General features: G+C 42.3%; 1 protein-coding gene across 3 annotated transcripts; it reads right to left on the bottom strand.

Annotated features, from left to right (window-relative positions):
* Window positions 1-2,236: 2,236 nt before the first annotated feature.
* On the bottom strand, window positions 2,237-24,588 carry CDPF1 (cysteine rich DPF motif domain containing 1). Of its 3 annotated transcripts, none has more exons than XM_082050363.1 (4): window positions 24,477-24,588; window positions 13,646-13,769; window positions 11,368-11,479; window positions 2,237-5,469 (listed from the first exon to the last, which is right to left on the bottom strand). In XM_082050363.1, exons 2-4 carry the CDS (start codon window positions 13,756-13,758, stop codon window positions 5,320-5,322), a joined length of 375 nt encoding a protein of 124 aa, XP_081906489.1. In that variant the 5' UTR covers window positions 13,759-13,769; window positions 24,477-24,588; the 3' UTR covers window positions 2,237-5,319. The 3 variants fall into 3 exon arrangements, with proteins under 3 accessions (XP_081906489.1, XP_081906490.1, XP_081906491.1); XM_082050364.1 differs by having other exon boundaries at window positions 13,646-13,765; window positions 24,477-24,582; XM_082050365.1 differs by having other exon boundaries at window positions 24,423-24,536.
* Window positions 24,589-25,343: the final 755 nt, after the last annotated feature.

Below are 25,343 nucleotides of genomic sequence, written 5' to 3'. Positions count from 1 at the left end.
AACCCCGCAGAGCGCAGCGCCAGCGTGCACTTGGTTACCTCTGGCACCTTCAGTCCCTCCAGCTGCATTTGGAGGCCCCACGGAGAACGTGGCACCTTCGCCCTTCTGTTAGTAACGGGGTTGCTGGCGGTGCTGTGTGGGTACCCAGAGGGTTCCTGAGCGGCTGCTGCTCTTCTGCTGCCCATGGTCTTGGTGCCGCAGCGGGAGGAAGCTGCTCCTGATCAAATAATCCGTTCCCCTCTCCTGGGACACGGATCCTGCCCCAGCTCCACCTCAGTAGCCACAAACACTTCCCTCTGGGTTCAGAAGTGGAAGAACATTGATGGCTTTAGTCACTTCTTTAGTAATAACAACACTAATCAAAGTTTTAATACGATGGATTTTAACAAGAACAGCCCTCTAGCTGTTTGACAAAGTCTGTTCTATCAGCTTCTTGGGCGAGCTGCATTTCGTATTGCTCCTGCTATTTCACAGCTTTTGCAAACAATGGCTCTGAATTTTCTTCAGGAATGTAACACAACAGTTTAATTACATTGTGATGTTAAAACCCTTTATCACGCCTTAAATTGTCTGTTATCTGATATGACACGAAAAAGCACATTTTTGTTAACGTTGCCAAACCCTAATCACTAGAGCTAACAAGTGTTTAATTAAATCAAGATAGATATAAATACTAAAGAAAACAAAATCATTGTTTCCAGTCACCTATGTTTTTAGGAGTTTTTGGTACGTTTTCTTATAGTGAATATGGAACTTAGAAAGAATAGACATTTCTTGCAGGGAGTAGTCAAACCTAATTCTCATGGAATTCTTGTTTCCCAGTAAAATACCACTAGTTCAAGCCAAGTTCCCAAGTTTCTCTCTGTCAGAACAATGCAAATGACATTTTCAAGAAAGAATGGAAGCCCTGGTCTCGCAGGGATTTATTGGAAAGACAAACTCTCTTGCACTTGTGAATGTAAAAATTACATATAGCTAAATACGATGATGCATTCTCAAATGTTACCAGCCTACTGATCTAGGATGAAAAAACTTGAACTAAACATTTTTTTTTTTTTTTTTTTTTTACATTCTGATTTTTTTCTGTCTCCTTTAAAAATAAGAAGTTGAATTCATAGTGTTTGTATAGAGACTGGTAGGAACCTATGTGCTTTAAAAAAAGAAGTCATCCTTTAAGACTGAATGTAAACACGGTTAATTTGAAATATGGTTTTGCCTTAATGATTAAAAAAAAAAAAAATAAAGTATTTTTAAATGTGAATTTAACAACTTGTGCTGATGTTTCATTTCCAGGAAAGTAATTCACTGTAATGTTTTGAGACAAACGTACTTGTTTCCCTCTGCTGGCTGCCTCTTGTATGTTTGTCAAAGCAGAAAAGCAGCTGCCAAGTCTGAACCAAGTCCCTCATTCAGTGACCGTGCACACACGAGTAACTTTTATGTATACAAAAGTTGTTCTGTTCTGTGCACTTGTACAACCACTTAGGGTCTCGGCTGATAGCTGGTGTAAATGTTTGCAGAATGGGACGTGGGGAGCAGAGGGTGGTGGCACACCTGGGAACGGTGACGCCTTCTGCGATAGTACCAGTGGCAGGAACGTGTGTTTGGTGCCACTCTACTGCTATTAAGAACTTGAATGATTTTGCCTTAACCTGATTTGCCTTAATTTGGGATACAAGGCCCTGCTTTGGAAAACACTTGGCTGCTTAACTTTATGCCGGGGAGTAATCATGCTCATTTTTAGTAGTGGACAAGAGTGGATGAGCAAGCCTGGGGGAAGTGGTGCCCAGATTTTTGGGTGTTAGCATCAAGTATCTGTTAACAAGTTGCATGGGGTATGTTTGCTGCATAATAACATCTGTGTATTGCAAGGATCTTTTAAAGGCAGAATGATATCTGACGCATCTTTAAAGTGCTAATGCTTATAGACCAACTGTTAGACACATCTTTTAGATTAGGAATGTGTATGTAACATATGTCTATATATATATTGCATATATATTTTATATATATATATATAATCAGTTTCTGTGGTGTCCTGCTGTCCTGCTTTGTTCACCCACTCTCATTGACTGTATGATGAGAGAGACGTTCGAGAGAGAGAGACACCAGCTTGAGACATTCACTGAATTCAACCAGCACTGAATGTGCTTCTATATGAGCTGTAGCACACTAACTAACTTGATGAGCATTGCTCCAATTAAATCAGTCAGGAGGACGAGTCGCAGATTATTGTTTTCCTTCAAGAATCTGGGGATTTATTAAGCTGGTAAAAGAGTGCTGAAGTAAAAATTATAGCAGAGGGTAAAGAACCATGTTTGTTTTTTTTTTTTGGTCAGCTGTGCTCAGGAGCATTTAAGGCCAGATTTTGAGCAGCAGAAAGTACTTGGAGAAACTGATGAAAGCAAACTGCATAGGCTCTGCCTGTCTTGAAGAGTAGGCGCTCATGGGTGGTAAATTTGGGCATAATGACATTTGGCCTGCAAAATCACATATATACCCAAACATGATGATACAGAGACCACAATGCCCATGTTCGATGGGAATATGAGAACGCGGAATACCTAAGTTTTAACAGCCAGACACTTTGTTGTTCCAGCAGAGATACCAAATGGCGCATAGATCAGCCCTCTCTCCCTAAAGCAGAGATGACAGAACTCATCTGATGACCCTGGGCTACTGAACCACTTTGTGGGACTTGCTGGATGTATGCTTTGCTTCACCTAGAAGGTATGTGTAACCAGGTAACCGTGAAGCACGGATATCCTTAACTTGGCTTTTTCTGTTGTACTCAAGTAAATGGCTGTACTGGGACAAATTAAAAATCCCATAGTTACGGATTCTGCTCCCTCTTAATACTGAGTCTACTTCCCCTCAAGTTCAACTTACTTAACAAGTACTTAAAGGCAGGGTCATTTCTGAGAGCTTTAATTGATTCTTCTGTCATATCATGATGACAAAGGTAACAATTATGACTAAATGAGTGAACTGCATTTTTCTTAAAGGGCACAGAGGAGGTTGAACAGGAGGGAAAACAGCTCAAACACTAGATCCTTTCCAACACATTACTGGGTGCATCTCCCAGTCCCAAGACAGGTCTGAGCGTCTTCCTCTCAGACTGGAGAAGGCTGAGAGGGAAATCTCATAAATGTTTATAAACATCTCAAGGGTGGGTGTCAAGAGGAGGGACCAGACTCCTTTCAGTGCTGCCCAACAATAGGATGAGGGGCAACAGGCATGGACTGAAGCACAGGAGGTTCAATCTGAATATGAGGAGAAACTTCTTTACTCTGAGGGTGCCAGAGCACTGGAACAGGCTGCCCAGAGAGGTTGTGGAGTCTCCTTCTCTGGGGACATTCAAAACCCGCCTGGACACATTCCTGTGTGATCTGCCCTGGGTGAACCTGCTTTAGCAGGTGGGTTGGACTAGATGATCTCCAGAGGCCCCTTCCAACCCCAGCCATTCTGTGATTCTGTGAGTGTCATACAACCCAAAGGCACATTCTCATTTAGACAGAACTGCGCTAGCCCAGCTTTGAAAACCTACTTTCAAGCTTAGACTTAAGATACAAACTGTTGCAAACATTGTGAAATAAAAAGATATAGAAAGATATTTGCTGGTATAAAATATATATCACTTCCTCCAAGCTCAGGAGTGACACATCCCAACAAAGTCAGGCACAAACACCAGGAGGCCTGTGTGGATGAACAAGTAGCTCCTGGAGAAACTCAGACCCCAAAAGGAAGCCTACAGGGGGTGGCAGCCAGGACAAGTAACCTGGGAGGAATACAGAGAAACTGAAATACATGAAACAAATTTAATACCAGCCATTCCAAATAAGTTTAGTATCAATTTCTTTGAAAGTCTAGTCTCTTTTGCAAAGAGCAATCCAAAATTTTGACTTCCAACATCCTTTTTTTTCCCAGCAATTCAAGATGTATATTTAGTTTACATCTTAAAGCACCTAGAGCTTGACAGGGGTACTAATAGCTCCATTATTGCTCCGCTAGTAACTGCAAGAAATTCCAGCCCCCAACAGAGGACACTGATATACTAGGTTCAGCAAAAACATAAAAAAATATTTTTAGAATGTTAGAAAGTCCTAAAGAACTTAAAATAACTCATTGAAATAATGTTGATTTCTTTCAAAAGATACATGGCTCATTCATTCTACTAAAATGATCAAGTTCAGATGGTGATGTATGACTAATGACATGGATGGAAGAGCTGAGAAAATGGGGAAATATTAACCAAAGCATTAACAGGTTCTGAACCAATGACCAAGAAAAGCTTGAGTAAATAACGTGATTTAATGATTAGGGAGCATTCTAGACATATCCTTAAGGTGTGTGACTAAGTGGTTTTATATAAATGCCACCTAAATCTTCTTTGTAATGAAGACAAAGTCAACACAGATAATTGTGAAGCTATTTTTTGAGCTAGATAAACTGCTGGTTCCCTAACAATTTTTACCCTTTTTTGGACAGAAAATATGTTTGTGAAATCCCTATTCTAGCTGTAGTTTAACTGCCCAGTTCAGAGAATAATTGAGCTTATTAACTCAACTTTTTTATTTCCAGATTATCTTCTGTGAAAGTGAAAAGGAAGTCTTCTCTACTTGTAAAGCATAAACTAGACATACTAAGGGTCCTTAACCCCTCCTGTTGCTGTATAGACATGGACTGGAAGATTGAGTGGAAAGTTACTGCAAGTGCCTTGTAAGTATCTTCTTTTTTTTTTAATTATATTGGTATACTATTATAAGAGCACCTACCTTCAGAAGCCTAAATGCTGTGATAGTATTGAGATTATAATGTTAAAGAATCTAGATATTCTATGGGTACCTGTGTCATTTTTTCATAACATTTTTATTTTAGACTTAAAAAAATCTTAGCAGGACAGCACTGTCAGGTTAACAATTGGTGTATACTGACCTTCTTGGATGTATACTGAATTAAGCCAGATAACACTGTAGGAGCATTAAGAACAACACAAACCACTAAAATAACAAATGGGAAAATTTGGATGTGGTTCCTACGCTTTACACTGTTTAGTTTTTCACTACATGCATTTTATGTGGTGACAACAGGCTCGTCTGCCTTTCTTTCTGTCTCTTCAACACCTCCAGGCCGTGCTGCTGGCACTGCAGCCGCTGAGTGCTGACGTCTGAAGCCAAGCGTTTGTGAGGAAACGTGTTCCAGTGTCCTGTAGCAGTGAGCTGATGAAGGTCACTCCTTTAAGGGGAGCAACACGATAGTCTACAAAAGGAGAGAGGAGAAACGGCAGCCAAAGAAATGCCTCTCTTGGTCCTACAGTGTTTATGTTCTTGTATCTGTTTTTTTACAGGGGAAGGATTTTTGCTGGGGCTTCCTTTTATCAATATCTTCTTGTATTTCCAAAGGAAAGGCCTTTATGTTTTCATTCACGCAGGGGAGACAGAACCTTTTGGAGTAGAACAGACTACATTCCTGTAAAGAAAATAACATTATTAGCAGGATACACAAAATGGAACTGCTGAAGTTCTAGTCTCACTAAACCACATTTATATTTACAATACCTCTAAATTAAATTATTCTTCTAGACTGAAATATTCCAGCAATTTTGCTCCTTCCTAATGAATAATTATAACACCTGGTTAAAGCTGTGTGAAAAATAAAAACTGAGTGTGTAACAACCGCTAACCAAATCAACTATCGTGTTGCTCCTTTTAAAGAAGTGACCTTCACCAGCTCACTGCTACAGAGAACAGTCACACATGTCCTTACAACTTGCTTGTCCTTCAAGCATCATTCATGGTTCTCCTGGTACGATCACTAAATTCCAAAGAGGATTTAACTGGAGCTGGAGCTGGCGTTGCTGATGATTTACTCTTGGAGAGTTAAACATGAATAAAGGCATAAGTACGGATGGATCAGGACATCTTTCTGGGTGTAGTGGATTCCATGGGTTTTACCTAAACAGCAAAGTTTTCATTGAAAGATAAATCTCCATTTGGCTTACAAAGATTTCTCCTTCCTGGAAGGAACTCCCAACTTCCTGCACTGGCACACGAGACTTGAGGTTTCAGAAAGCTCTTCCTCACCAATGTCCACAAAAATGGCCTGAAGGCCAACACAAACACAAAGAACGTAGGCCAGGGACTGTAGGCTCTCACAGACTTTAGCTGCACCTCCTTCTACAACTCCCCCCAAAACTACTCTTCTTTCCATTAATAGGTGTGCTCATATTGCCCTTAGAAGAATACTAAAAAGTATAAATATGTCAATACTATAGAGGTCTCCAATAACCAGAATAGCTAAATGAACTTAATTTGGCTGAGACAATTCAACTGAGATTTCACCCATCCACTGCCTTTACCTTGAATAAATGTATTCGTTGATTGAAAACAAAAAAAACATACATGGTACTAAAATTGAGCCAATGTGTCTTATCTGAATTCCTGATGGCAAAGTATAAAAGCTGTTGCACACAAAGAAAGTATTTTCCTTGCCCTTGTTTCCTTCACAGTTGATTTGGTTAGCAAGTGTTACAGACTCAGTATTTCTTTTTCACCCAGTTAGCTCTAACCAGATGTTAGTTATTGACTAGGAAGAAGCAAAACTGAGGGAATATTTTAATCTACTTGCAGTACGGAGTTTGGACAATTGAAAGAGAAGCTTGTTAATGTGTTATTACTTTGCCCTGTAGCAAGACTGAAGTCCATGGTTCTCCTGATGTGCTGATCACTGAATTCCAAACAGGATTTAATGGGTAAGCTGGAGCTGGTGTTGCCGATGGATTATTCTTGGGGATTTAAGCATGAATAAAGACATCAGTTCAGATGGTTCAGGACGTCTTTTTGGGCAGTAATGGATTCCATGCGTTTTACCTAAATAGCAAAGTTTTCCTCTTGCCATGGCCATTTGCAGCTGGCGTCTCCCTGAGGGCTTGGATATTTCTGCGTTTCTGCTCTTGCTTTTGTTTCCCATGTCACTATCTGGACTTCGGCAGCAGATTCAGCAGATGATTACATCAAAATTACATCAAAATCACAACCAGCCTGCCTCTGCGTGACTTTCAAGCCCAAGGAACAACTTCTCTTCATCTATTATCCTTCTCCACGCTGACTGCCAGGCCCCTTCACGTTCGGCGTCAGTGTGAGGCCTTGGTGTCTGCAAAGACCTGAAACTGGATTTAGGTTGCACAACCTCCAGAGCCCATTGTTTTTTGTCTCTTGGTATCCTTAATACTTTAAGCTGCCAATTAAAAAGGGGAAGATTAGAGTTTAAGTTGGCCCTGCTGTTCTTGTTTGTGTTGCGAAACGGCAGCAGCTCCCCCCGCCTCCAGGTGAAGCTCATGGCTGCACAGTGATGGCAGAAGAGGGGGGAGACTTCACCCCTGTCCTGCAACTGAGGAGCCCCGAAGTTCAAGACATGCAGGCACTCAACTTGCATTCTGAGTTGCCAATTTTTTCTGATTTCTGCCGATGAGACCTACACAAGTCATGAATATGAACCACTGCACATCTGGGCGCTGTGTCCACACAGCCTTAGTCCACCTGTCCCAGTTGTGGGATTATTCAGCCTAGCAGTTGTTCTAAAGCCTTACAAATTACACTTACTATGTATAGTCCTCATGTACAGCCTTTCTTTGACCATTATCCTGATAGAGTTCTGTGTCGGATAATTCCTTAATATGTTTTACCCCTTCCATGACCAAGGAAGGAGGGGGATATTTTAGTTTCAAACTTAACAGTCCAATTAAGGCAAAACTCAGCTCCCAAAGCATACTTCCAGAGTTTATTTCTGTTTTCACATGGGTCTGAAAGTAATATATACAGGGACAGTGTATTTACCACACTTGCAAAGGAAACTCTATGTAAAGGAAAGGTTCTGCCTAACCGTGTCCAGGATTGACCCCGCATGACTGAAGTTGAGTGGAAAGTATCACTTAATACCTACAGTCATGCCCAAGGTCAGTGTTTAGTCAGCTTCTGCTGTGGTGAGCAGTAAGGGACAAAACTCGCTCTCTTTGCTCCCTTCTGCTTCAATAGCCACCTCTTTTCTTTACCTATGTTAAGTAAGTGTTGCAATAAAAAAGAAATAACTGTTTTAAATGACTAGTACGGTCAGAGTGTGTCATTGTCTCCGCCCTCTTCTGAAAAGGAAACATGAGAAATGGCACTCAACCTTCCTAAGGACTTTTAAAAGCATTTTTATTACCTTCCTTTTTGTGGGGTTTTGACATGTTGTAAGATGTTACAGATAATCATTAGAATTATTTCCGGTTGGACCAGAAAAAATGGCACTTACCAATACACTGTGCTAAAGATTGGTTCAGTAGGGTGACTGGAGTAAATTGAGTGAGACTTAGGAGAATATCTGAAGAAGTGAGTTTTTGAGCACTATATGGAACAGTTGCTATGTTTGGACTTTTTTTTCCAACTGTAAGGAAAGACACTTCAGCTAGCATGAGTTGTCTCATGAAAAGCCTAAAATCTGATCAGTATCTAAGCCTTCTTAGATACAAAAGCTAACAAAATAAATCCAATCCCTTTGCCAAATCTAAGGTTAGAGAAGTCTTAATTTTGCCACAGGTTAGTCTAGTATTATTCTGAATTAACATAAAAATGAAAGAAACCTGTCACTGAAAACTTTCCATCAAATTGGTCCAGCTTCTTTGCCAAAGAGGCTCAAGAAAGCATGATTTTCTTCAGCTTCAATTCTTATGTTACGACATTATGGAAACACCCAGCATAGCGCTGAGTTGATCTACCTGGGTCAAGCACAAGCAGGAACCAAAACCATCCACAGAGATATTATCCTAGCTCCAGCTCTCTCTACTGACTTGGGTAAGTTTTTACTTCTCTGAACTTTCAATTTTCCCTACATGAAAGAGGACTAGTATGTGTTTACCAGCTTTGTGGTGTGGGTGTTTAAAGCACTAATTATAATTTTTGCAGAACTGTTACCTAAGCAGTATTGCTAAATGCATTTTGAAACCATAGTCAGATGTGTGATTCATTATCTGGCCTGGCCAGTTTGGTAAGAAATTTATTCTCAATTATTTACAATCAAGGTTTTGCTTTGAGTGATACCATCAGGGGAATCTCGAAGACTCAGATAACAACAAGTAAACGATTGACATGTTTCCACAATAGCCAAAATAGGCAGGAATGTCAAAAAGATTAGAAGAGGCTTCTATTAGCTCACTGCTAATAGCCTCTTACATTGTTATGCCCTAGATTAACCGAAACAATTATTAAATCTTTTAAAAGAAAAAGCCCCACCTTCATTCAGAAACCCACACTGTGTGGAAAGATACTGAGATGCTGAAACTCTGTATTTCTGACAGACTTAACTGCCAGACTCGAAAATATCCGTTGAATCCTTCATAAATGCAAGGCACTTCATCTGGGCATGAAAATAGCTAAATTTGCCCAAAATGTGTCTGAGTTGCTAGTCCTCTGCTGTTAAAAAGGAGGGATAAACCTGACGTGTCAGAGCTTGGGCTCCTGAGCTTGATCCCTGCCATCTGATGAGCTCCACTTGGCTCTTCCTGTGGCTGTGCATGGGAGTGAGTCACCTACCAGCCAAGACAGGGACATTGTCACTAGGAAGATCTTTCTCACATGTGAGCTTTGCCTGCACACAACTGCTTTGAGCTACTTGGCTCAGGAAACTTGAGCCCAGCTACCAAAGACACAACCAGTGAGCACTGGCACTTCACCTGACTCCCATGTACTCCTCAGGTAGTTCAGAAAGGAAATCTCAGTTGCAATCTCTAGTGTGACTTTTCAGTGACTTTCATTCATTGGATGGGGCTCTGAGCAACCTGATCTAGCTGAAGATGCCCCTGCTCATTGCAGGAGGTTGGACGAGATGACCTTTCAAGGTCCCTTCCAACCCAAACTTCTTGAATATTCAAATGACAGAAAAGACTTCGGAAATAGGAAACAAACCTAATCAGGTGACAGGTGTTATTATATGCTCCTCTTAGGACAGTGGACCAAATCCATCCTTGGTGCTAACTCCTTGCAAGTCAGAATAGCAGCTAAACTTGTCTAAGTGTGCCAGTTTCCTTTTGGCCAAGTCTGTCCAACCTTCTAAAATTTGTCAGTGTAATTTGACCCTTTGTTTTGCTCAAGAGAATTTCCTCAAGTCCCCACACAGCAACTGTCTGGCATTAGCATATAAACTGTCTCAGTTGCCCAGATTATCTCACCTGATGCTCTGAGGAGGCCACAAGTGTAACTTTGTCCCACCAGAACTATAACTGGCCACCAAACATGAAAAAAACCTCTACATCTTCACTGTGTCTTTGACAGATCTGTTTGTTTTAAAACTCCTGCCACTAGCTGCTTTAGTAAGGATCATGTCACTGGAGCTGGCCCCAGACCACTGCAAGGTGAAAACGTTGAATTTGGAAACTGCTAAAGATGACACTTATGACCAAGGTGTGCTCTCACATATGCTATGAGCTGCACCCTGGACTTAAGCACGTCACTCTAGGAGAGCAAATGACCACTTTGAGAGGCTGCTATTAGGGCAACGGTGTCTGGTAGAACAAACACGTGCTGTTGTCCCTGTAAACAATCAGATGACATGTCCTCACGGGTTGAGTCACGCGTGAGCCCTGACTACTGCATGAGTCTCGAGTCTGTTTCAACCACAGAACCGGCTTGCCAAGGGAAAGGAGTGGAACCCAAGTTTTCCCAATTCCCTGTACTGCCTCAGAGAAGCACAGTACAGCCTCCAGACACTGATAATAACCAGGTTTCATTTTTGCTTTGAACTCACAGGAAACAAAGAGACCAGTTCTGCACTGAGGAGAAGGAATTAAGACAACTGTAATTTTATACCACCTTTCTGGACCGCACTCAGATTTCATAGCTTTAAGGTTGCCTACCAGCTGCTACTCAAATTCATTCTTCTGCAGAGAGTGATCATAGCATTGCACAACTCCCCTCCCTGCCCACGTTCTACATTTAGCTTTTACAAACAGGATGGCAGCCCTGTGCTGTGGATGCAAACCTAACAATCCATGGACATTTAAATTCTCCTTATGGCAAAAAAAATCTTCTGTTGGTATAGTACGACCTACTGAACCTTAAAGGTCTTGAAGTGATTCTTGTTTGCGTTTTCTTGTGCTGAGAAAGTGGAAAAGAGCACTTGTGTTTGTGAGGCTGGACTATGCTCACCTGTTAATACAAGCCTTAAAGTTGCTGATCATTTTCATTTAATACAAAAAGCTTTATCTGTGGGAATCAACAAGAATATGCATCGTGCCTTAAAAACACGCTGTCCAGTTTCTTGCTGTTCGGTCTTTCTCTAATAGGTCACCAGGAGTGGAAAAAAAAGAAATTATAGAAGAAGTTTGTTACTTACCGTACCAACGCACACTGATCTGTTACACAAACTGCAATGAGACCCAAGGATGAGGAATTTGTCCTTGTCAGGAGTGAAAGGATCCTTCATGACATAGCATTCTTCCAAAAGCCTGTAAGAGAGTAATTTTAGGCTTTCAATGGTAGATTTCACAGTAGGGGAGAGTTGAAATGGGGAAACTGTGGAGGCTGAAAAAGTCTCAACCCATTCTACTCGATTTTCTCAGCCTGGTGGTATACATGAGGCGATGCAGCAGCTATGAAGTTTCCTTCCCCTTCAAAAATCAACACAGAGACTTCCTTCAGTCCTATACTGCACTTTATACCTGTCTTCCAAAATTAGGGTAACTGGTGATCATCTTAACGTTCTCTTACTAGGTTTTTCTCAGTGCTCTACCTTAAAGTATTTTTTATCTTGCATTTATGACAGGCACTCCTTACTTTACTTGCTACCATACTTACTTCCATACCTTCTCAAGTTATTTCAACTGCACAGCCTTTAATTATAAGTTCTCTTCCAAAGACGTGCTCATGTGAGTATAAACCAAAAAAGTTTTACTGTTCTTAGTTACATCACTGCTGTCAAGTTCCCACCTCTTGCAAGCAAAAGCTGCTGGCACAGAACATTACAATGATCTGAAATACGCTTACTTGACGTCAGAGACTGCACTGTTTGCTTCAGAGTATTAAGGAAGTGCATTTATTAATAATTTGGCAACCTGCTTGGGAAAGACTAAGGCCTTATTCTTCTTGGTAGCTCCAGGCAAAATATTACAGAAGTCAGTTGGGTGTCTGTCTGCACAGGGCTTAAATGAAACATGGATTCTTTCGCAATATGGAGTACAATAAATATTTTAAAAATATTCTGTTAACTTATACTGCATCCTCCTTGTCTACATACATACACATACGTGTGTGTCTGTGAATGTATTCTTTTTTCCTTTTCCTCTCTACTCAAACAAATGGTCTGGCTCTAGCCTTCCGCTGTTAGGAAAGATCAGGCACCTTAATGCAGCAGATCACCTTGTCAACAAGTCTCCCAGTGTACAAAGACTGGATAACCTTTGCAAAGCTCCCCTTGCAAGATCCACAGTCTTAATGTTGTCATCAACAGTGCAGAGACCTGGCCATTGTACAAACTTTTATACCTGGCATATGTTTCCTACAGCACTGCATTTAGGACACGTGAATAGTAAGCAAGTAAGCGAGCCAATTAAGATAGTGTGTAAAGCTATTTTTTATATGCATGTACAGAAGTGCTAGACTTCAGCTTATTCTTTTGCTTTTTGAACCTCAGCAATCCAAATAATGCTGAGATGTTAACACTGATCTTAGTTAACGTAAAGATTCATGTTCAGCTTTGATTCGGACTCTTTACAAACAGACCTGATCAAAAGTGTGCCATTGCTCTGCTGAGTAGAAGAGGGAAAACCAGTAGCACCATGGGATTTGGGATGATAAAAACACAGCTGACCAAGGAAGCAGGTGGTAATCAACATCTGTTTCCATTTTATAAGAAACTGAGTAGTGGGGTGAAATGCTGAGTACATACCCGACTCTCAGTTCTGGCAAGTTCCTGACCATGTCTGCCTGATGGGTTCATTGACTGGGATGGCCTCAACAGAGCTGCTTGTACATTTACAGATAAGTGCTTCATTTTACAGGGAGTTTCATGTCTACAGACGAAGTTGTAACTGCATAGTTTCTGGTGAAAATATCCCTACTTGGCAGAGATGAAAAAGACTTCAGTCTCCCAAAATATAAGTATATACTAAATTTCCACACACTTTAATGTCATACAGTCTGCCAAAGAATTGTCTAATTCATGCAAAAAAGCACTGCTGTTCAAAACTCCATGTCATGTTTTTACCATATGTATTTAATTCATGCTGTGTTTACATGTTGCCCAGCTGACACAGCTGTGAGGAAAGGGCTACTTCCAGCAATACTAGGCTGACAGTCAACAATATTCTAGAAAAAAATTATGGTATAGGTAAATGGTAGGCTGGCTATTTGGGTTAGGAAATAGTTTAAGTGCAAATCTTTGCAAGGTATTGAAGCAGGACAGGAAAGCTGATTTTCATCTTTGCTATCAATGCTGACAATTTTTGACATTTCTTCCCTTCAGAAAAAGGTCGCTTTAAGTACCAAGGCTCATATTCATGGGAAATATGGCACAACGTTATTGCGTTCATGCAATGCACATTGTTCCACAGAAGTACAAGGCTTCTAATGCTTGTAGCATTAATGAAGTCTGTAATATGAGAGACTGTACTTACACAATAGAGCGTGTGTTGGGTGGCTTCTGCCCGTAGTACGTGTATGGAGCTGTCAAGTCACACAGCTGACATGTGAAGCTTCCTGTAGGCTGAGCTGCTTTGGGTGCATCCATCTGTAAGCTACCTACAAGAAACACAAAAATATTTTAGCTCCAAAATGCAGTACTGGGAACACACCTGCAAGATTAAACTGATGTGGAATATCTGGCTATGCACCTTGAAATCAAATGGAAAACTGACTATTGCACACTTTGTTTAGGAAATCTTTTCTCCCAAACCAAGTTGGTTTCCCAATGTCCCAGTTAAATTTCCAAATTCCTTAGATAAGTTTAGAAATTGCAGCATAGGAACCTAGATATAAAAGTTCACCTATTGAGAACTTGATCCATAAAATAATTTAGGTCACAAAGTATATGGCTGTCACTGGAAAACCCTTTGCTCAATCAAGGCCTACGCTTCCTGGGAAGTCAAGTGCTTCCCAGGAAACTACTCCCTGTCTGCTGTGTGGAATCCCAATCCAGTTCTGCAATGCCTGGCTCCTTCAACAGACTTCAAACTGAACAGCAAAAGGGCTTGGGAACCCCGCTCAGGAGGCAGGTACCAGAAAGGTGGGCGTTGCAATGATTTACTGTGTCTTTTTCTTTGCTTCTGGTTCATCTTTGAGCAGAGTATTGGGAGCTAAGCCCTGGCTCCTTGTTCTTATCTGGCTTCCTATGGAAATGAGGCTGATGTCATCACCCTGTGCCTAGATAGAGTGTGGGCCCATTCAAACCATGCAGGACAGAGGAGGAGGTATGCTCAAAAAAGTCCTGTATCTTTTATGAAAGTAGGCAGAAGAGAGAGACTGTTTTTTCCTCATGGAGGATACCCATATATTTCTATAAATCAAAGAATCTGCACATAGGAAAGCACATATTATCCATCTGTCCGAAAGACTTCAGACCCCCATTGCAAAGGTGTAGTTATCAGTCACTAGATACAAAACGTAGGAAGCGGCGCTTCATCAGCTTTGGTGCTTACAGGATGACTTGGTTAAAATCTCGGCCATTGATTTACATTTGGGAGCTTATCTTTCACTGGTATCACTCTAGCCAGGAGTCACACCCTGCGTTTTTCAAAAGCTATGGTGTGGCAAGTAGCTTTTAGGACTGATTTTGGTATGTATGCACAATCAGATCAAACACAGCTAACCATGCGCACGCCCCAAAACTGCACCAATCCATGAACGAAATGTGATCACTTGTTTGCAAATCGGATGTCTTCGTTCACCTGCACCTTTTTCCTGAACAGACACATTCACATTGCAGGTAGCAAGAAAACTCAAGCTTCTAGGTAAAAGGCCACATCCGTTTCATGGCATGCAGTTTTCTGCTGCAAACCTGTCAGCTTTTTAAAGTGAAGTGGAACCGGAATCAAGCTGTTAGGTAGGTGAGCCCTAGGAACTCAGATGTGGGCAACATCTCAAAAACATCTCAGCAGTTCAGTTGCCTGTGCCAACAGCTGAGGAGACATCCAGTCTGCTGAGGGACGGCAGGTCACCCCCACTCTTCTGGCTCTGCAGTTGTACCCTTCCCCTGCAGAGCTGATTCCGTTCACTAAGGCCCTATCTCCATTTACGTTTTAGCTCAGCTCAGGGGTTTTCTTTGGTAACAAATTGCCTGCTTACCACACTTGGTTTGCATCGCGGAGAAGTCTTAAAGCACACAGACCAAACAGTTTCAGATGAAATTAAACTGAAAGATGTGCTCCAGAAGCACTCCTTATACACTCCAACCTGAGTGCCCAGCTAACGGCCATGCAGCCTACAGACTAGGGCTAGAGAAAATCTGAACTAAATTGGCTTGCAGAGGAATCCAACAACTGCTAACAGGAGTATGATGCAAGAGGCAAAAGTGCACAGCCTGGAGAAAGGGTGAGCTGAGATGAGGGACCTGTATTTCCCTCTTTCAGTGACAGTAAGCTGCTATTTCTGCTCACCCTGTGTGGTGAAACTGAATCCTTGGAGACATATGCCAGTAAGGTGAATTAGGGGCAAGGTGAAGCAGAGCTGGGACTACTTGTCAGCTAATGTTCCATAAGAACAGGGAGCCCCAAGATCCTCAGAGGTTACAGAGGCTTTAAAACAGACAGTTCAGAAAGCCCTAGCCTGTTAAATCCTGAAACTTAATTTTGGGAATAATCTCCCTTACCCCATCACTCCTTCAGCACCAGATGGGAATGGGGCTGGATACTGCTTCAATAAATCCAACTCCTGAATACCTTAGGCAACAACATTTTTTTCAGAAGTGATGTAGCCCTTGGATATCATGCATTTTCCATACCTCACAAGGATGCTTAAGAGAATTTCCTTAACTGAAGTGCTTTCAGATTTTCAGTTAGATATAAGGCATGTACATGCTACCTATTTCTCCCTGTGTATTAAAACTGGGATTCTTCAAACTATACACAAACTCAACTAAGAAGCCTGCTTTTTGAACCCTGCATTTTAGGATTACCAGACAAGTCCCCCAAACATAAATATACCTTTTCTGTAGGTAGTCAGTAGCAATACCAAGACACCTACTTGTCTGAATGAGATTCAGTCCAGGACATTGTATACAATTTTTGTAAACAATATTTTTTTTAAAAAGGGGAAATAATTAACCCCACAGAGGCAGAGTATGGAAAGTTACCTGAATCAAATAGAAAAGACTATCATGGTGATCCTTTCTTTAAAATAATGCAAAATGCTCCGAACAACAACAAAAAAAAGAGTATTTATGGCAGTGAGGATCATAGACTTCGGAATGAATGTGTCCTGATTCCAAGTTAAAATAACAGTCCTGGGGTTCAGAGCTGAAGTACGTTAGATATAGAAACACCTGCTCTCTTATAGACCATTGGCATGTAGAACAGAATCTGTTCGGTGACTACTACTGGGAAGGAATGATAACTATGTACAAACAGATTTTTGGCTATGCCAGTTGAAAAGCATATGATCCTGCATGCAAGGCACACATGAATTTATGAGGCTTTCCATTTTACTCCCAGCTTACAAGTCACTGGTAGCAGCTGTACCAAGTTTTATTTCACTGGGAACATCATTTGTCCTGAGAGCCTGTCTACACAGCAGCACTGAGGAAGGTTAAGGTCACTAACTCAAGCTGTGAAGTTAATGAACGTACAGATTTCAGAGTGAATGCTCCCATTGTAAAGTTTGCTATATAACAACATAAAGCCATTTTCCTTCTGAAGAAAGGAATTTAATGGCAAATGTAATAAGCTTTTAGCTCATGCATGTGCTCCACACCTTTAGTCTAAACCACCAAGCAGACAAGTCCTAAGATGCCCTCTCACAAGCTTCTAGTACTTCCAAAAAGCTCATATGCAATTGAAAGAGCTGTATCTGTATGTCAGATAGCAAATGCACAGACACAATTCTGGGATAAAACCACAGCTGGGGCAGACGTTGGTTTATCACAAAGTTAGCTCATTCGTCTGGCCCTGTACACCATCTGGGCAAGATGCCTGATGTGACAACTATGACAAGGTGTCCGCTGCCCCTCCAAGCAGACATATAAAGCATAAGTGAGAACTCGTTTCTCTCTAGCATACCAACAGCGGGATGAAGGATCTCTTGAGGGGATAAAGGTCTAGGGCACTAATCCCTTCATAATAATGACAGGTGAATTTGTGACCTCAAATGACTCAAATCTTCACCAGTCTTACCACTGGCTTTTTCTCTTTTCCTATAAAATTTCTGAAGCAGCACTACATCCCAGTAACATGTCACGTATCTGGCTGGCTGGTATATACTGAAGAAGTCTTTTAGAACAGCTTGTTTAGACCTGAATTCTGCCCAAGCATTTGCCATTTTGGCTGGAAGCCGCAAGGTACTTAAACTTACTTTAAGCACATGCATAGCTCTTCTGAAAAGAACACGGCTACCCACACACGCTTGATTACGAAGCAAAAACTGAACGAACACGCTCAGCAGAAAATTGCCAAGTCAAGCCCAGAATCCTGCAGGACATGTGTGAGCCTGGCCCACGTGTCATGGCGAAAGGCAAAGCACACAGATTTGAATGCCATACTAAGGAAATAATTGCAGTAAAAGAAAGGCACGGGTAAGATAGTGCTGTAAGAGTGTTTCTCCATGCTGCCTGACTGATACATGATATGGATGTGGGGGAAATGGCTCTCAGTGCGGTTCTCTAGGAACTTCTAAAAACTTCAGGGCAGTTCTACTCAGAGCATTCTGCTAACAGGCCTGGAAGGCATGCCAGAAATAATAAATCACCATTAAATTGTCAGGGTCAGTGGCAAAGTAGCGGCACAGATAAGTAATCTGATTTTCTTTGCTTCAAACCTCATTAGCACAAGTCTTTACAATGCATAGGTTAAGCCCCTCTTAATACTCCACAGGAGACTCATGTATTCCTGAGTCACTGATAAACTAGAGAAACTATAAAGGAAACAAACTGCCTATTAAAAGACGTAGACTTTGATTTGAAAGGCTGTCAGATAAAACCAACACTGACACACCTTTAATCCTCTCCAATTAAACCCTTGTTTCTTTTACCTGCCAAGATTTTCCTGCAGTATCCACTGCTGATGACAATGACCTATTAAAATATTCACAGCTTCATTCCCTATGGGAAGGAGTGCTCTCTAATAGAAGGGTGGGAGCTACAGAGTTCACAGCCTGCAAAATGCCAAGTTATTTTGCAGTGTTTGATGTGATATAGACTTAAATACACTTCAGCACCAGGAATGCACTCAGCTCCTTCAGAAAAATGATCTGTTGCCTAATTGCTCAGGTAACAGATGAAACAGCACAACCTTCTTACGTGCAAGTTAATCCCCAGGTGAACAACTCTTTCCCTCTGGCTCCTTCATGTTATGGCCCTGAAGGCACGTTTAGGTCACCTGCTGGCTTCCTTTGAGGTGACTTACACTGGGTTGTGACAAATTAGCCCAGGGATGAAATGCCACCAAGCGTGGCCATTTGGAACTTTTACCCGTGCTACCTCTCTCAGAGATCATTTGATTGATTTAAACCTTGACTTGTTGCAGCAACTTCTCCCTTCAGGCCAGGGGTTCTGTGCTGGTATCGCTACACTTTCTCTGCTCTGAAGGACCCTAGATGACCACAGCACACAGGCGTTCCTCAACGTAAGGGTCATACAGCAGGCCTAAAGCCCTGCTTTTTAACCACAGCTTATGTGGATTCCCTGTGGCAGCAGGATAAACAGCCTAGGTGGTCAGAGGTCTGAAAGCGAGCATGTTTTCTCAACAGTTGTAGGGAATGTTTGAACAGAGTGTGTCAGAAGAGAGGAGTAGCACAGACAAGCAAATCAAATCTCTTCCTTAGGTAAGAGAGCTGTATGAAAACAAGATGATTCTCAGAAAGGCTTCCATTGATAATATGCATTATTTAACGAAGCCGAGAAACAAATTCTTAAAAAAATCTAACCCAAGTACTCCTTACTTGAATATGGCAGGTAGCCAGCTCTGAATTAGACAGCATTTAATAAAGACGAATCTTAGATTAGGTGATAATTTAACAGCTTCACACAGGAATGCTGCAGCAAGGCCCTGATTAACTGGTACATACCAGTGTCCTCTGGTGGACACACAGGACCTTTACAGCCCTGGTGACTGGCAGTATCACTGCCACCAGCTGTGGGGAATTCTCATTTCAGCACCTCAGCTGTTTAGAGTGACTTGCTTGTAAAACTCAGCTAAGTGCATCACACAATAAGAGTGAGTGATAGAATAAAATAAAAGTAAGCTGCCCAAGCATGCCTGGTAGAGGTCATCTTCATGTCTGGTTACAGAGGCACAGTGAATGGTGGATCTCTGCCACGTAACAGAACAAACAATCCTGACAGAGGAGGGAGAATTACAGTATCATTAACTCTTCCTTTCCTTACAATCCCCCCAGAATTAATCTATGGTCTTATCTGGTTTTCCCTTCAACACCCCTCATTCCTCTTTCTTCTCCTTCAGCAGGCTTTCCTAAGCAGAGTAAAAAGCTTATCACATCATCATCCATGATGCCCTTCTAACATTCTATGCATAAAAAGGCCTACAGATTAAAGGAAGCCAAAGTGAGCTTTTTGCTCTTCTTACAGCACAGTTATAGGGACTTTCTGGAGATAACACAGGAGATCCAAACACTGAAGTGAACGTGAGTTTGGGATTACAGTTATTCCCTCCCAAAGCAGAGAAAACAGACCCGAGGTCTGATTTAATTGATTTCCCCTTCCAGTATAGCCACAATAAATAAGCATGCTATGGCCATAGGGTTACCCCCTGCCCTGAACTGATTTTGTCTTCCTTCCAAACTGTAGCTCCCTATCATAGCTTTAAATTAATATCCATAGGGGGAAAGAATAAGGCGGTTAGGCTCTATTAATATATGTGATGATGATTCCTTTTAAGTTGTCCTTTAAGAAAAGTTATGGAAGGCCACATATGTACCATTGAAAGTATCAGCTTGGTTAAGCACAATCTAAACTTAGTGCAACACTTTCCAACAGAGCCTAAAAATAGGAACACCAAGATTTTGTGGAAATACACAAGGAGAGGCTAACACAGTTGTTGCAGGAAATAAGACACTGCAACCTGACAGAATCCTGAAAGAAATAAATATCGTTTCAGAGATTTATCTCCCAACAGAAAGAAAAGTTGGTACGGTAAGGAAACACTCAGCTCCCACTACGTGGGAGCTTGCTGTGACAGCCAGAGTCCACTTTCCCCTGTAACTAGCAAGATGTTCAGCGTTAACATACTTAGGGAAGAGAATTCTTTCCAGTAAAATGTGACTGAGGCTCTCTGTTAGGACTGAGCTCAAGTTGAGGACTGCATAACAAGCTAAAGAAAAACCTTCATTAAGAAAAGAAAGCACAAAATTACTGAGGGTGGGAGGGGTGGTATGGGGTAAAGATACCCTCTGTTACTCAACCCTGAGCAAGCTTTCTTTTCCACGGCACTTGCTGTGAGTTTCATCACAAGGGTTTACAAATAGGTGCCACTTCACACAAAGTTCATTTTGGTCTTGCCCCTTTTATTAGTTTACAGTGGGAATCAGTTCTTCAGTCGGGTGCCAGTGCCTTCAAGACCTCCTGACTTACGCATAGGGTAAATTCCTGTTTAGTAGCCATGCAGCAATACAAAATAATGTTAATTCAGCCAGGCACAAACACCATGAATTTCTAGCACGGTTTTGGGTTAGTCTGGTTGCTCCTCTCAGGAAGACTTTGCTTCCCAACTAGTGCTTGGATTACTCTGCCTAAAAGTCAGGCAGCTACTAAGACTGCATCTACTTCTTTCAACACCTGATATTCTCATCAAATAGGTATCAAAGCATATATACAAGAACCACTTCCAAAATTTTCTGTAGGACACAGAGAAATTATTCTTGTTCTTAGACAGCTGAAGACATATTTTACCATAGACAGCCAGGCCACTTCCTTTGTGCATGCCCATAGTCTGCACAGCCTGTTCTCCACAGCATGTGCGCTTATGCTCTTTCCTTCCACAAGCTCTTTTGGACAACTTTACTGCTCTGTTCATCACAGGTAAAACTGCAGGAAGGTGGGTTTTTCACATGTGGCAAATTTAATCATGGATAGAGAGGTGTTATCTTAGACATCACTATAACCAGAGTGGACTGCTCCTACTGGGTCATATGCTAGGAGAATAGACACGCAACATCTTTGCAGTTCTGGCTTTTTGTTCAAGAAGCTCAAAATCCAGTGAGAATCAGCAGCATCCTCAATGTGTCATAGATATTTAGGTAACTGTCCTTTGGCTTCAGATCTCTTGTCTGTTCAGCATGCATAGATCAGGCTAAGATTTCATTGAGGTCCAAGAGGAAAGTGTACTGCAGAATGGAGCTAATTAAGCAGCAGAATTTATGGTCATGATAGAAAACTTATATGCCATGTTGATGTTAAGTTTTTAAAAGTACTGGCTATAGCTATAGATAGGTAAGGCTTAAGAATGCTGTGATTGTTAAAGATTTAAATGTATGTTTCATTTTTGCACATATGCATACCTCTAACTGTGGATATTACTAATAACTTTACTCGGTGTTAGGAAAGTTATAACAAAATAAACAGGTGGGGAAGAAGGCTTAGTGGAAATTATGGTATGTAGTTAAAAGCAGACTTTATAGAGGGTAGCATGGTTCATGTGTTAACTGGCCAGTAAAAAAAAAGAAATCAGAAAGAGCAGGTGAAAAATGCTCTCAGCGGGCACTGAGAATAGGAACTCAATTGTCTCTTGCTTCATTCTGGCCTAGAGCAAAAAAAGCCACAAACCATTGCAATCGCATAGATAACTCACTCTTCACAGCTTGTTTGATTTGATCAGGGATTGGACTAGATGATCTTTTGAGGTCCCTTCCAATCCTTAACATGCTGTGATTCTGTGATTTATTGATTTTTGTGCCAGTAAAAGCACTGCTTTAGCCAATAGGCCAGTGCAAAGGCAATGTACAGGCTAGAAAGTGTAGCATGTCAACAAGCCTGGGGAGCAAATCCTCATTCCAAGAGAGGCTAACAGCAGAATCCAAATCTTTTCCTACCATTATCTCAAATAAAACCCCTCTTTGGTCAGAGCACATCCAAGCAACCTGCATCTGTGAGGAATAATACTTTCAGGGATCCCCCGCTGTTCTCAATGTAACTTTGTTGCATTTGTAGATGTACATCTTGACTCCATTTGAGGCAAAACATAAAGTGAGGCAAAATATGAAGTAATGCTCTCATTATAACCACTACTTTGCCTGGCAAACTTCTCCCTTTACATCATAAATTAAGGCACAAGGAAAACAACATTTTTGACAGGGGCTCCTGGAACACGAAGGTCTTAGATTTTGTCTATCAAAAACATAACATTTTAATGGTAAGGATATAGTTAAAGTAGTGTAACATTTTTGTGTAGAATTAATTATACTGACAAAAAAGGGCTAATATCAATGCAACTTATAACTATACCAATTACGGGGAATAAATCAGCATATGATATCTTTGCACTTGTGTACTTCTGAAAAAAACACTTAAACCAATATACAAACCCCCAAGTATTGGTCTAACTACTAGTACATCAATCAAATTCTTTGACTCACAGATGCCTAGAGATGGAAGCCAGCTCAAAAGATTTTTAAGTCCATCATCCCCAAGGCACAACTGGCTGCATTTTGCAGTGTTTATTAAGATTCTCCTACTAGCCCCAGTGCCTTAGAGACAAGTAACAGGTCAGCGAGCAAGTCTAGATTATGTGTGAAGGAAAGTCACATGATTAACCTCCCTCCTTAAGCAGAGAGACCATTTCTAGCATCCCTGAGATGTATTTATTGGGGTTCTCAGGGCAGATATAGAAAGAAACTGTGGTACCCCATCTCTCATGCATCTTGCAAACTTCCTACCTCCCCTTCATTTTTCAAGCAAGTTGAGTACCTGATTGTTTCAATAGCTCTATGGTCCTGTAAGTCCAAAGCTGTGATCCCAAACCACCTTGCTTAGGTGCAACCTCATACTGGAAATGCCTGCATATCACAGGAAATAAGGATTTCCCCTTAGTTCCCCAGGCTCCCTAAAGCTTCTTCTTTGCGTATGTCCGAAACCAGTGCCCTCGCACAGCTCTGAGCTTCCCTGGAATCCTCTCCACAGTCCCCTTAAAGACTGCCTCATCCTGTAGCTCCAGCTCCCAAAGTTCCTCATAAAAAGCAATCTGTGGCCACTACATTCTACTGCGCAAAGAATATGCTTTATATAAAACTCTTCTGTAAAAAAAAAAAAAAAAAAAAAAAAATTAGAAATAGAGCTTTGGATCTGTATCCAGAATCAGCAGCTCCTGTTAAGCAGCCACTTCAGTCACCAGGCTGCTCTTTGGTGGGTCAGGATCTCTTGACTTAGACTCTCCTCACATTTGCTCCTGCAGTTTGAAGGGGAAGGTACCACCTCTCAGTGTAACTTATGCTCTAGTGACTTGGGCACTCTGGAGGTGGCAACTGAGGATCTGAAACCTTCCATGGTCTGGGCAAAGGGGGAGTTTGGACACTGCTCTCCCACCTCTGCAGCAAGGCCTCCTCTACCCACCATCTCCTACCCCAGAGACGGTTGTGGCCACCATGCTTCCAGAGTGGGATCCCGGCTGGTAAGGAGAAAATTAAAAAAACCCTTTTTCAGACCTCAGACACGCAGCCTGCTGAAGAGAGGTTCAAGATTGATTCCTTTTATTTTTATAATAGTATTAACAGCAATTTGGGTTTCCTGTGCAGCCTCTATGCTGGGGCCTGGCTCCCAAAAGGGCCTGGTTCCCCAGCCTCTTCCCTCAGGGAGTAGCAAGGCCGCAGCCTGGGTTCAGCAACAGCATAGAATCATTTTGGTTGGAAAAGACCCTCAGGATCATCGAGTCCGACCATAACCTAACTCCTGCACTAAACTATGTTCCTAAGAACCTTGTCTACACACCTTTTAAACAACTTGAAGAATGGTGACTCCACCACTTCCCTGGGCAGCCTGTTCCAATGCCTGACAACCCTTTCTGGGAAGAATTTTTTCCTAATATCCAAACTAAACCTCCCCTGGAGCAACTTGAGGCCATTTACTCTTGTCTTATCACTTGCTACTTGGGAGAAGAGACCAACACCCTCCACCCTACAACCTCCTTTCAGGTAGTTGCAGACAGCAATAAGGTCTCTCCTCAGCCTCCTTTTCTCCAGGCTGAACAGCCCCAGTTCCCTCAGCCGCTCCTCATCAGATTTGTGCTCCAGGCCCCTCACCAGTCGCGGAGCCAAGACCGCCGTTTCTCCCCACCCGAACTGCGCGGCACCCACCGGGACCGGCGCCGCCACCCGTGGCCACAGGCGGCGGAGCCACCAAGGCCGCTTCCTGCTTCCCGCGCCGCGCTGAGGCGTCAGCGCCCCGCGCCGCTCCTGCTCAAAGGCCCAGCGCCGCAGGGCGCCGGGGGCAGGTGGCGCTGTGCGCCTGCGCGGGGCCCCGCGCGGCGCCTCCCGCCGAGTGCATCGGCTCCTTCCTGAGGGCGGGAGGCACCGCGGCTGCTCCGGGCAGCTGCCGGTTACCTGCCGGTTACCGTCCCCCACGGGCACGTATCGCGGTGCGGGACGGGCAGATCGCGAAACCCCCCAGGAGTCCAAGTAGGAGGAAGGGGTTTCGGGTTTGGAAACGGCAGGTCGTGTCCTGTGCACCCAAGAGTGACTGACGGCTGATGGGCGGCACCGGGTCAGCAGCACTAATGCTCCCGACACCTTCATTGCGCCGTGAAATGCATGCAAAATGTAATAAATAAATACTTTATATATAATACATATATACATACATATATATATGTATTCTGTGGTCTGTTTGTATTCAAAGCGAACTGCCTGGAGGATGCCCCCAGCTTTATGAATGACAGACGGGGGTTTCAACCAAGCTGATTAGTCTTCCCAGTTGCCTGGGACAGTCTGCCCTAAAGAGGAGGTCACAGAGTGACCAGGGAGCAGGAACAGTGTTATGGTACAAAAGTCTACCCCACCCTCATCCTCCCCAGCTATAAAATAGGATTTTATAGTCCAGAGTGAAGCGCTTCCAACATGACACTGCAACGAAGTCTTCTGCATACAAATACAATGCAGTGTTGTGAAGGTTTACTATTAATTACCACGTCACACCCTGATGACTCATCCTGTATTTCTTTTGTT

This window comes from Streptopelia decaocto, assembly GCF_964273445.1.
Source record: "Streptopelia decaocto genome assembly, chromosome: 1".
NCBI lineage: Eukaryota > Metazoa > Chordata > Aves > Columbiformes > Columbidae > Streptopelia > Streptopelia decaocto.
This window is presented reverse-complemented; position numbering and strand designations above follow the sequence as displayed.